The sequence below is a fragment of the Callorhinchus milii genome, unplaced genomic scaffold (genome assembly GCF_018977255.1).
Source record: "Callorhinchus milii isolate IMCB2004 unplaced genomic scaffold, IMCB_Cmil_1.0 Scaffold2, whole genome shotgun sequence".
Lineage (NCBI taxonomy): Eukaryota > Metazoa > Chordata > Chondrichthyes > Chimaeriformes > Callorhinchidae > Callorhinchus > Callorhinchus milii.
Genome location: NW_024704743.1, coordinates 89,300,996 through 89,313,356, shown reverse-complemented (window position 1 = coordinate 89,313,356; position 12,361 = coordinate 89,300,996). Strand labels below are relative to the sequence as shown.

General features: G+C 42.8%; 1 protein-coding gene across 1 annotated transcript in view; it reads right to left on the bottom strand.

The window, feature by feature from the left end:
* LOC103184936 (matrix metalloproteinase-16) overlaps nt 1–12,361 on the bottom strand; it is a 135,896-nt gene that overhangs the window by 39,459 nt on the left and 84,076 nt on the right. Inside the window, exons 5-6 of the mRNA XM_007903198.2 lie at nt 2,193–2,354; nt 1,715–1,932 (exon numbers count right to left, since the gene is read on the bottom strand). Coding sequence (XP_007901389.1) covers nt 1,715–1,932; nt 2,193–2,354 — 380 coding nt within the window. The remainder of the gene's footprint in view (nt 1–1,714; nt 1,933–2,192; nt 2,355–12,361) is intronic.

Below are 12,361 nucleotides of genomic sequence, written 5' to 3'. Positions count from 1 at the left end.
GACGTCTAGAAGACGTGAAAAGCACTATATCAAATGCAAGTATTATTATTATTATTCCTAGGACCCAGAAATACTGAAGACACTGTAGAGACTCTCTCATCCCTGAGCTCTCTGTATGTGATGCATGTTATCTCCCGAACAGAATAGAGACAGGGGCTGATTGCTTTTGTTGGCAATGAAATGTTCAAATGAACAATTCTATTATGGAACTCCTTTCTTCTCTCAATCTTCTTTCAATAGGAACATAGGATGTACTGTCCTGGGAAAGAGTGTTGCAATTCATCTGGCTGGTCCTCAAGTAAAATATTAACAAAAAAGACATTATTCCATCCCTCAAATCCTGCTATTTGATTTCATTGCCAAATAGCTATTTAATTCTATCTTGAATTTGCTAATGCAATCTGTCTCCACTGGGAACCCTGTGTTAGCGACCTTCAATATAACTCCACGCCGCTTGTAGCTTGGCTCTAGTGTGGACTTGTGCTAACCGGTAGTGCAATGCACCCTGTTTCTGGCACTGACTAGCCAGTTCCCCACACTAATAATAAACAATAATAATCCTTGCATTTTGATATAGTGCCTTATCATGCCATTGAGCCGTCTCAAAGCACTTTACAGGATAGTGGATTGACTTTGCAGTTATGTGTGTGAGAAGCAGCAGCCAGTTTACGCACAGCAGTGTCCCTCGAACAGCCATGGAATGAGCGACCAATTTTATTTGGGAGATTATTGGCCAGGACAGGGAGAAACTCCCTTCTCTTTTCGAATAGTGCCATGGGATCTTTAACATCCACCTGAACAGGCAGATGGGACCTCGGTTTCATGTTTCTTCCAAAGGACAACACTTCCGATGAAGCGCATCCCCATTGGGAGTACCAACATAGACTATGTGATTCCAAGTCCTGACATGGGGCTTAATTCCACAACTTTCTGACTCAGAGGCAAGAGTGCTACCACTGAGCCAAACTGACACAAAATATGTCCAGCTTTCCAGTTGTCAGCTCACTGCTGATATCACATGCTTTGTGAAGTGACGTCAGTGGCACTTCTCATGCTTAATGTGCATGCGTACCTTGAAGTCAGCCATTTTTTCCATATCTTGCTTATAATGGGGTAAGTAAAACATTGGACCGAGACATTCACACTATAATGAGGTTTCCCTGTATTCATCTGTCTCTGTATGAAGCAATTAAATCTGAACTGGCAGCTCACCATCCCTCTTCATAGCCTGAGTCCAATACTCCTCTACTTTACAAGTGTTTTAAAATCTAAGCTTGCTGTTACCTAACCCATTAATTATATCACTATTCATCTCATCTTTTCTGGGGGTAATAATTTCTTCAAAATAAAATAATAACAACAAATTGGTCACTTCAATCCATGACTGTCTGTGGGACACTGTGTGTGCAATTGGCTGTTGCGTTTCACCCACAAAGTATACAGTCAATTCACTTTAGAGTATATTCTGTGAAGTGCTTTGAGACGTCTTGAAGACGTGATAAGGCACTATATCAAATACAAGGATTATTATTATATTTTTATTATTATTATCTTCTCTCTCCTCTTTTCAACCATGGTAATCCTGTAATAGGAATCTTGACCCTTGACTAGATTTCTCAAGGCGTTTTTTAAAACTGAAAGAAAACTGTTATTCCAGTAATAATGAATATTACTATGTGTGAATTACAAGTATTAATATGTGTGGATCTCCTACCTTAAAAACAAACATTTCTCCCCTTAGAATAGCTAGGGTGTTGAAGTTCCCATCACAGATATTAGGTTTGGCACCAGGCTGGGAAGGCTTATCTCCAGTGGGTGGCCGTGGAGGTCTTGGCTGTCTGTTAGGCTTCCTTGGATCTGAAGGTGGATTAGAGCGATGTGGAGGAACTGTAGGCAAAGGTTTTGTGGGATGTACCACCTTATCAGGTGGACCTGTTAAACATAAAGGTAGAAAGTGACCAAACCATTGAATAATAGTTATATAATGAATGATTCTCTACAGATCTGTACGTTTATAGAGTTTGGGAATTATGAATATTTGAACATCTCCACTCGCCCAGAATGTACAAAACTTGCCAGTATGAACTTATTCTATGAATTTTCTTGCTATAATCTCACATCAACACCACAGTCCATGAATTTACCGACCTGTGGGGAAGCACCCCCAAAAGATGTAAAGTGTGACTACTAACCGTATATCTTCTGGATTCCCTGTAGATCGTCATGGGGAAGGCGGAAGTTTTCTGTATCCATGTACTGGTAAAACGGGGCCATGATTGCACTTGGATCATTGGAATGTTCGAGGCCCAGTGCATGGCCCAATTCATGAACTGCGACCAGAAATAAATCATTTCCTACAGAAGGAAAAAAATGAGAACTATTAAATGAATTTTAATAGTTGGAGGCGCCATCTTATGGATGAGACCTTAAATCAAGAGTCCCACCTTCTTATTCAGGTGGACATTAAAGATCCCATAAGTCTATTCAAGTTAAAAGGTTTATCTTGGTGCCTTGGCCAATAATCCCCCAAATAAAGGTTGGCTGTGTGTAAATTGGCACACATACAATAATAATAATAAATAATAATGCTTGCATTTGATATTGTGCCTTATCACGTCATCAAGACATCTCCAAGCACTTCACAGGACATACTGTAAATTGAATCTGTGCATTTTGTGGACACACAAACATATTTGCAGGGTGACCAAAAAGTCGTAATACCATTACAATATCTAATAAATAATTTTGTTTAGATAATAGGGTAGATATCATGACTTTTTGGTACCCTTTTCATAACATACAATATCACATCGTCTATATACATAGGTTTGTACGTATATACACACACAGAACGGCTGAGTAGACTCACATTGCTGCTTCTCAGACACATGTGAGTCAAAACAAGCATAAAATGTCACAATTCCTGCAGTAGGTTGGACTGATCAATCACACACAGAACATCAAGGACATTCGTCAGCACTAACAGTCAAAGCATGTAAAGAAATATGATGTGATGCTGTAATGTCTGAACCTTCTGAAAGAAAATCATTGCTAACTTGGAGTTGAACTATTTGTTTATTAATGATACGTTTACATAGCGAGCTCCATGCAGGGTAGAGTGTCAAAGCGCTTAACAGTGGCGGAGCCTGACTCCGAGCCAACGGGGGGGGAGATGACCGTAAGCACGGTCGAAAAGGAACGTCTTCAGGCGGGAGAGATTGAGTGAGAGCGTTCCAGAGTTTTCGGGGCATAGCGGCTGAATGAGCGACCTTCAATGGTGGCCCGGAGAGTGCGAGGGATAAGCAGGAGGCCGGTGCCAGTCAAGCGGAGGCACCAGGTGGTGCACTGGGGATAGAGGACGTCGAAAAGGTAGGGAGGTGCAAGGGAGTCAAGGGATTTGAACACAAATGTGAGAAAATTTAAGTCAATCCATTCGGTGATGGGAAACCAGTGGAGCCTGGACAGACTGGTGAGATGGAGGTATGGAATTTGGTCCAGGTCAGTATGCGGGCAGCAGAGTTCTGAATGAGTTGGATTTTTTTGAATAGTGGAGCTGGGGAGATCAGCAAAGAGTGCATTTGAGTAATCCAGGTGGGGATGACAAATACATGCACGAGAGTTTCGGCTGCATCTGGAGTAAGGTAAGGTCGCAGGCGGGCAATGTGGCGGAGGTGGAGGAAGGCGGTTCTAGTCAGGGACCGGATGTGGGGAAGGAAGGACAGCTGGGAGTCGAAGTGGACTCCTAGATTGCCATTGGTTCAGTGAGTCTGAGGGAGAGCTCAGGGAGGTTGAGGAGTTCAGATCCGCAGGAGTGAAGACGTTGATGGGAGCCAAGATGTTGACGGGATGGCCACATTCAGCTGTGGAAAGTTTGCTCTCATCCAGGGCCTGATGTCTGCCAGACAAGCTGATAAAACATTGGCGGATCTGGAGTCGATGCTGGAGAAGGCAAAGTAGATTTGTGTGTCATCCGCATACTCCGCTCGCCAAGTGGGAGCATATAGATGAGGAAAAGAAGCGGGACAAGGATGGAGCCCTGGAGTACCCCGCGGGTGACCAGATGGAGGTGGGAGGAGAAACCATTTGCCGAGATGATGTGGAGGCGTTTGGTTAAGTAGGGCTCGAACCATGTAAGTGCAGTCCCACTAAGGCGGACGAGGCAGGAGAGGCAGTGGAGGAGGATGGCGTGGTCGACTGTGTCGAACGCAGCAGAGAGATCCAGAAGGATGAGGAGGCAGAGGGAGCCCTGGTCCTAGATAGAGAGGACGTCGTTTGTGACTTTGACGGGCTCTGTGCTTTGGGCAGAGTGAAAACCAGACTGCAGGGGCTCGAGGAGGGAGTGGAGGAAGAGGTGTGACCGACGTTGACCTGCAACAATCCAATTTGCCTGAAAATAGGGATTTTCAATGCAATTTCACATTGTTTTCACTTATAGATATATGGGTGGTTATTCCTGTTGTTGGTACAACCCTGACATTATGACACAAATAATTCCATGGTCATGGTAGGTTAGTTTCTAGACTAGTAGTAAATAACTGCCAGAAAGTTCAATATTTTAAGTGTTTGTCTTTTTGAACCGCCTGGATTTTATTTGTCCCTGATATACATAAAATCGCACAAACGAACCAATTCACGTGTTTCTTTCAGTGCCGCATATAGCGAATTAAAATCATTTTATATCAGGATTCAATGTGTGTGGAAGAAATGTGTTTCTTGGAGTTGTCTTTCTTCTTTCAAAGCACCAGCTGGAAAACATACACCCTGTGCCTCATTCTCAGGTTTACAATAGATATTTTAACTTGCAGCTGGTGCCATTAACCACAAACCAAAGTTTGACTTGTCAACCTAACCAGTGTTGACAGAATAAAGAATTAATAGCGCATTTGTTAAACATTTTGTTCTTTCAAACGCGAGAATCTGATAAGTTTCACTTACTAAAAGTCCCAAAATCAAATGTGAAATGAAAACATAATGACTTGCTGGCAATACAATATAAAGGGAACACCCTGCTAATGGACTTTAGTACAAATATACTAACACATGGTTGCAGACAACGTACTCCCAGCCTCCTATCTATATTGTTCTACATTCATCCATCTGGGAGGTATGGAAGAGTGACCCAGGGTTAGTTTTCCTCTGATCATACTGTTTGTGTACCAGGAAGCACCTTCCTGGTACCTAAACACCTTGTGCACCTTCCTTCACAGTCTCTCTTAACAAACTGGCAAAATCACTGGAGAATTGGGCATAAACATCTGAAATTTACAATTGTACTCTTAGCAATTTGTCAGTTTTTCCCTTCAATTTTCTCCACTCCTTTTCTACAAAATGCAACTAACCCCTTTTTCCTTGGAAGGTAGTAGGTTCAAGCTTCATGTAAAGATTTGAGCTCATAATCTAGGCTGACACTCCAGTATAGTTGAGGGTAAGCTCTACATTGCTGCAGGTGTTATACTCTGGATGAGATGAGACCCAATTACTGACTGCCTGTTTATAGGTGGATGTTAAAGATTCCATGACACTATTTGTAAAGCAAAGGCGGCCTCTACTTGTGTCCTAACTAATAATCTTCCCAATTTTCTTTTGGTCAGCCAGGTGCCCGACAAACTCATGCTTAAGAGAATCAAAACCAGACTGAGAGTTCAACATATGTATGCCACCTACACATGAAAACTTCTCTGTGTTTGGAAAGGAATGCACACTCTCGCCCTGGAGAGATGCATCCTGCTTCAATTTCCAGAGAGTGGGACACTGCTGAGCGCAATTAGCTGCCACAATTCGCCCACAAAATATACAGTCAACTCACTTTACAATATATTCTGTGAAGCACTTTGAGACATTCCGAAAACGTGAAAAGGCACGATATCAAATGCAAGGATGATTATTATTATTAGGTTCAGCTGGCAAGAGGCAAGCAATGAGAAACCCAGACTGTACATTGGGTACCTCTGTAGTCAGATAAAACTACATAGTTTGCCATTGAGAGCACTATGTGAAAAGCTTCCCAGTGCTTGTCAGCTAGAAAAGTCACACTGATCACTGAATACTTACTTTTAAAAGTATCCATACAAAATTCCGGGGTCAAGGAGTAACTTTTGCCAGGTGGACATCTTCTGAAGGTTATTCTTTTAGCTTTCATTGTTACCTTTTTGGCGTAAACTGCAATAAATATTATGTTAACAGACTATTAATGGACTTCTGTCTATGGTGCAATAATAATAGTACTAATAATAAAATAACCCTTGAATTTGATATAGCGATGATAACATCGAGAATATCTCAGTGCTTCACAATGTTTCTGTAAAGTGTAGTTGACTGCGTAGTTGTAGGTAAACACTGCAGCCAACTTAAACCAATTGTGTCCCACAAACAGCAATGAAGTCAGTGATCATTTTTATCTGGAGCATTGTTGGGCAGGACACTGAGCAAAACTCCCCTCTCTTTTCAAAGTCTAAACCCATAAAAAAAAAGTTCATACCAAGGAAAACATAAGGCAAAGGTGTGAGTGTTTGAACAGGAGAAATCACTTTGCATGGGCATCACTGAATCAGTATAGGGCTGAGTTAGCTGATTTCAATCAAGGGCAGCAGCAGGTAACTGCAAATGACCTCAGTGTCCTTGGGTTAGGAAGGAGAAATTAGCCAGGGCTCCTGCTCCTGAGGCCCCAAATTTCATAGACTATTGCCTTAAAATTTAAGATCAAGCAGAATTTTAGAAGTTTCCTAAATTCAGTTTTAATTTGGAACCTAATTTATCAGTTATTTTTGAGTACTGCAAAAATTAAACTGAATTTAAGAATTTGCCAAAATTCTGCATGATCTTACATTTTAAGACAATGGTCATAAGGCCAATGAAGATTTGTAGACCATAAGTTGATATCCAGAACACCTTCCTTCTCCGCCATTTTACTTTCATTCTCCGGAATGAGAGTAAAATGTATTTTCAGTTCAGATCAAAGGGCGAGTCCGGTATTAAGCCAAACATTCAACCCACGTAAGCGTTAGCTGGTGTGTTTGGCCCATGTCCAGACTTCAGTTAGTTTTGTTCAGTTTGGGTCTATATTTTCCAAACTCATGAATTTCATGCTTTCCCTGCAGGAACTTGATATTCCGTCTCAGACAGTGAGCAGAATACAGTGCAACACAAGGGGTTTGTAGTGCGGATCCCCTGAGGTCAGCTTGTGATGTACGTTTAGTCAATTCAGGTGCATTTGTTGTAACAACAACAAACCTGTACTCATAAAGTGCCTCTCACATAGGATGGATGCCTCAAAGAATTTCACAGACATAACAGAGAAAACTGAGGAGGGAAAAGGGAAATGGAAAGATGCTGACCAAAAGCACAGCTGAAGAGATATATTTTAAGAGACAAAGCAGGGAGCAAAGGAACATGGCAAAGAGATTTTGGAATAAAGTTCTAGAGGTCCTTTCAGATTGTAATCTCTTATGTGAATTTCTTTAATAATAAAAAAAAGTATGATTTAAAGTGGAGACCTATAATATATTAGTTAGAGCACTCGTCTCAGAAGCGAAAGGACCTGCGTTCCATTCCCGGGCAGGGTCAAACCTTAGGCAAGTTTACTTCTTGCTCCTGTGTACCTAACCACAAGGAGGAACCTGGCTGGCAGATCGCTTTCCGGGCGTAATAATACCTTCAAAAGAAATAGTAATTTGATGACTCAATCCATGACGGTTTATGGGACACCGTTGTGTAAAATTGGCTGCTGTTAGAGCACTTGCTTTGCAAGCGAGAGGACCTTGGTTCGATTCCCAGGCAGGGCAAAGCGTTAGGCAAGTTTCCTTACTGTACACGCCTCTGTTTACCTAACTCAGCAATAAGTAGTAACCTGGTTGTTAGTCGATTGGCAGATTGTTTTTTTGGGGATAATAATCCCTTAAAAAAAAGTGATCACTTAATCCACGACTATTTATGGGACACTGCTTTGTGAAACTGGCTGCCATGTTTCGCCACAAGATATACAGTCAATTCACTGTATGAAGCACTTTAAGACATCTTGAAGATGTAATAAGGTGCTTTATCAAATGCAAGGATTATTATTATTATGTCCCTAAACTTTGAAGTCTCTCACTACAATCCTCCATCTTCATCAAAGTCCGCCTTTGGACATCCTCCCTACATTAAAGGCACTATATAAATACAATTTGTTGTTGTTGTCTTACAGTTTCTCTATCATTCTTCAAGTTCTGCCTTTAAATCTTACTGTTTCACCATGTCTACGGTCACCTACCCATTACACTCTCCTCCTCTCTCTTGCTTGGCGTCTGACTCCATCTTTGTCAAGCATTGTGACAAGAAGAGCACCATATAAATGTTGTGCTGAATTAGGTGCTCTCAGCTAGAGGCAACACAGCTGAAGCATCTTCTCCAGGGCTAGTGAGGGATATCAGCTAGGGCTCGAACTGCTACTTACTAGCTAGTGACCAGAGCTAATAAAAAAATTACGGAAATATTTGCCAAACATTGCGGGGAAATTTGGCAGATTTTGCGGAAATTTGCAGGAAAATTTGGCAGATTTTGTACAGATGGTGACCTATGTCTGTGAAACGATATCTCAAGAGAAATATCAAATATACATCAGGAAAGGAGGAAAACACTGGCAAAACAGAATATTTGCCTGGGACGAAGGTTTAACATTATCATAATAGACATGTTTCCTTAAAAGGAAATGTTGGGAGGTATCATTTCATTTTACACAGAAAATAATTCTGCCCCATTTAATTTCCAAGACTAATTAATTTTAATCATTTCATCTGCACAGCAAGTTCCAAATGACATGCATTTCAGTTACCTGAAAGCAGTTATTAACTGCTTGGGAGACATTAATAGAATAATTTGGTCTCAGACTTTGACTTCACACTGCTCGCTGCTGGCTGAAATTACATGCATGGCATTTAACATGTTCTGTGTTTCTTGTGCCTTTTGTCCCCTTTGTACAGAGAACGCAGTTATTACTCTTTCTTTCACAAATTCTCTTTCTCCTAACGGTGTGCGAACAATTTGAGGGAAAGTTCTGATAAATGACAGGAGACGGGAGAGTACAATAATAATAATTATCCTTGCATTTGATATAGAGTCTTACCAAAATGTCATCAAAATGTCTTTAAAGCACTTCACAGGATTTACTGTCAAAGGTAATGACTGTGTATTTGTAGGTTAATCCGTCATCCAGTTTGCACAAAGTGATGACCCACAAACAGCCAAGAAGCAAATGATCAACTTTATCTGGGGTATTGTTGGCCAGGACACTGGGGAAACTCCCTTCTCTTATCGAATTGTGCTGTAGAATCTTTAATTCCCTTGTCCTCAAAAAACCTTCCCTAGATCCCTCAAACCCCAGCCACTACCACCCTATTTCTAACCTGCTCTTCCTCGCAAAAGTCCTAGAATTCATTGTTGCCAATCAACTCCACGCACACCTCTCCTCCCACTCCCTCTTTGAACCCCTCCAGTCTGGTTTTCGCCCACAGTACAGAGACTGCGCTTGTGAAAGTCACAAACGACATCCTCTCTACCTGTGACCAGGGCTCCCTCTGCCTCCTTGTCCTCCTGGACCTCTCCTCTGCATTTGAGTCCCCTCTCGACTCTCTTCCTCCTCCTCGCTCCCTCCCTTCCCTCCCCTCACCCTGACCATTTCCCCCCTCCTCTCTCCCTCCCTTCCCTCCCCTCACCCTGACCATTTCCCCCCTGCTCGGGTCATGACCCAACTGTGCAGCGCCTTGGGACGTCCTCCTGACGTGAAAGGCGCTCTATAAATGGAATCTTGTTGTTGTTGTTGTTGTTGTTGACACAGTCGATCACTCCATTCTCCTCCACCGCCTTTCCTCCGTCATCCACCTCAGTGGGACCGCACTCGCCTGGTTCGAGTCCTACCTCACAAACCGCCAGCAGTACATCTGCACAAACGGCTTCTCCTCCTGCCCTCACCCGGTCACCTGCGTGGTACCCCAAGGATCTATCCTTGGCCCCCTCCTCTTTCTGATCTACATGCTCCCTCTTGGGGATGTCATGTATGAGGACGACACCCAAATTCTATTTTTCCTCAGACCTCAGGAGCTGGATGAGCGCAAATTTCCTTCAGCTGAACGTTGACAAGACGGAAGCCATATTCTTTGGCTCTATGTCTAAAATCTCACTGTTCTCACCTCCTCCACCTACTCGACCTCCCCTAAAACTCTCTGAATCCGTACGCAACCTAGGCGTCAGGTTCGAACCCCAATTATCCTTCCTCCCCCACATCCGGTCCCTCACCAGCACCGCTTTCTTCCACCTCCAACGCATCGCCCGTCTCTGCCAATACCGGTCTCCGAAAGCTGCAGAAACCCTGGTCCATGACTTTGTCACCTCTCGGCTGGACTATTCTAATGCCCTCCTCACCGGCCTCCCCTCCACTACCATTCACAAAATCCAAATTATTCAAATCTCTGCCTCCCACATTCTCACCCAAACCAAACTCTGCTCCCCGATTACCCCAGTCCTTGCCAGACTGCACTGACTGCCTGTCCCAGAAAGGATCGACTTCAAGATCCTCACCCTTGTCTTCAAATCCCTCCACTCCTCTGCACCCCCCCTACTTCTCTGACCTCCTCTCTCCTCAAAACAGTGCCTGTTGCCTTCGTTCCTCCGGGTCTGGCTTCCTCCTTGTCCCCCGAGTCCTCCGCTCCACCCTCGGCGGCCGTGCCTTCAGCCACTACGCCCCAAGGCTCTGGAACTCCCTTCCTCACTCCCTTTGCCTCGTCCCCTCTCTTCTTATTTTCAGGTCTCTGCTGAAGACCTTTCTTTTTGACCGAGCCTTTGGTCACCTTACTCTCCCTTCCCCTCCCACTGGTTTGGCCCCGGGATCCATTACTGTGAAGCACTCTGAGATGCCGTCTGGCGTGGAGGGCGCTATATAGATCCAAGTTGCTGTTGTTGTCTGAAAAGGCAGACCAGACCTTGGTTTAACATTTCACTTGAAGGACAGCACCTGAGACAATGCAGTGTTTCCGGTTCTGTAATGGAGTGCCAGTCGAGACTGTGGGCTCAATGATGCAACATGGGGCATGAACACACAACGTCCTAATCGGAGTGCCTCTAACTGAGCCAAGCTGACAAAAATACTGTATCAAAGCAGAGAATAATCCTCTTCTCACCCAACATCTTCACACATTCACTTTCTGGCATGGGAAGAAAGATCTAAGTGGATAAATGGAAGGGTTAATTTTACCCTCCCTAGTCCATGGGAGCAGAGATTTGGAAGACAGCTATTATCTCATTAAATTTTACAATATTTGTTAACCAGATTTCTTAAGAAAGCACAAGACACAGATTTGTGAGTGTCACTCTGGCGGTTTGAGTAAGGAGCCTTCTTTTTGGATTTCTTAATGAAATACTAAGAAATACTACAAAATTGGCCCCCAATTTTTAAAAATGAATTTCTTGATTGATGACTGGCAAGAACAGAACAAATCTTTTAAACCATGTAATTAAAGAGACAATGTCTTCATGAAAATGAATTTGGCACACCTTTCCTATAATTTGATCTGTATATCCACACAGCACAAAGATTGGAATCAGATTGAAATGCATCTCTGTGTCTCTTGCATGTGACACCTTTATGGATGAAACTGTTATATGCTTCTGGCACTTCTTGTTTCCCAGGCAATAAAAGACTTGTAAAATACATTTCATGAGGTTTGGGTACAAAGCCATTAAAGCTAGTTCACAGGTGCAGAGAGCGACCACAAAGGTTAATGGACTGCTAGGCTTCAACATAATATCTAGAAGAGCAAGTAATACTGATGCAGTTTGGAATATTTTGTTCAGTTTTGGGCACCCCACCTATGGAGGCATGTATTGGCCTTGGATTAAGTCCAATGATGATTTATCAGGATTATATTTGAGATGAATGGACTTAAATGAGATGAAAGGCTGAGTAACCTGGGGTTATATTTGTTGGAATTCAGAACATTGACGGGTGATCCATTTGAGGAGTTCAAAATAATGCATTATATTTGATAGAGTAAATAGGAAACGATTCTTCTTTCTAGTTGGGGAATCCAGGAAAAAAATCATAACCTTAGAATTAGAGCTAAACCGTGCTTCAACTGTGCTTACGGTCACCTGATCCCTCCTCTTGGCTCAGTAACAGGCTCAGCCAATGTTAAGTGCTACGAGGTGCTGCCCTGTGTGAAGGGCTCTATATAAATGCAAGTTGTTGTTGTTTTAAACTGGTGAAGGGGAAGTCCAGAGAAAAATAATCTCTACACAAAGGGCCAAGAGAAAATGGAATTTCCTAGCCATGAGGAAATGCTCACTAACCTCACGCTCTCTAGAGAGAGAGAGAGAGAGAGAGAGAGAGACT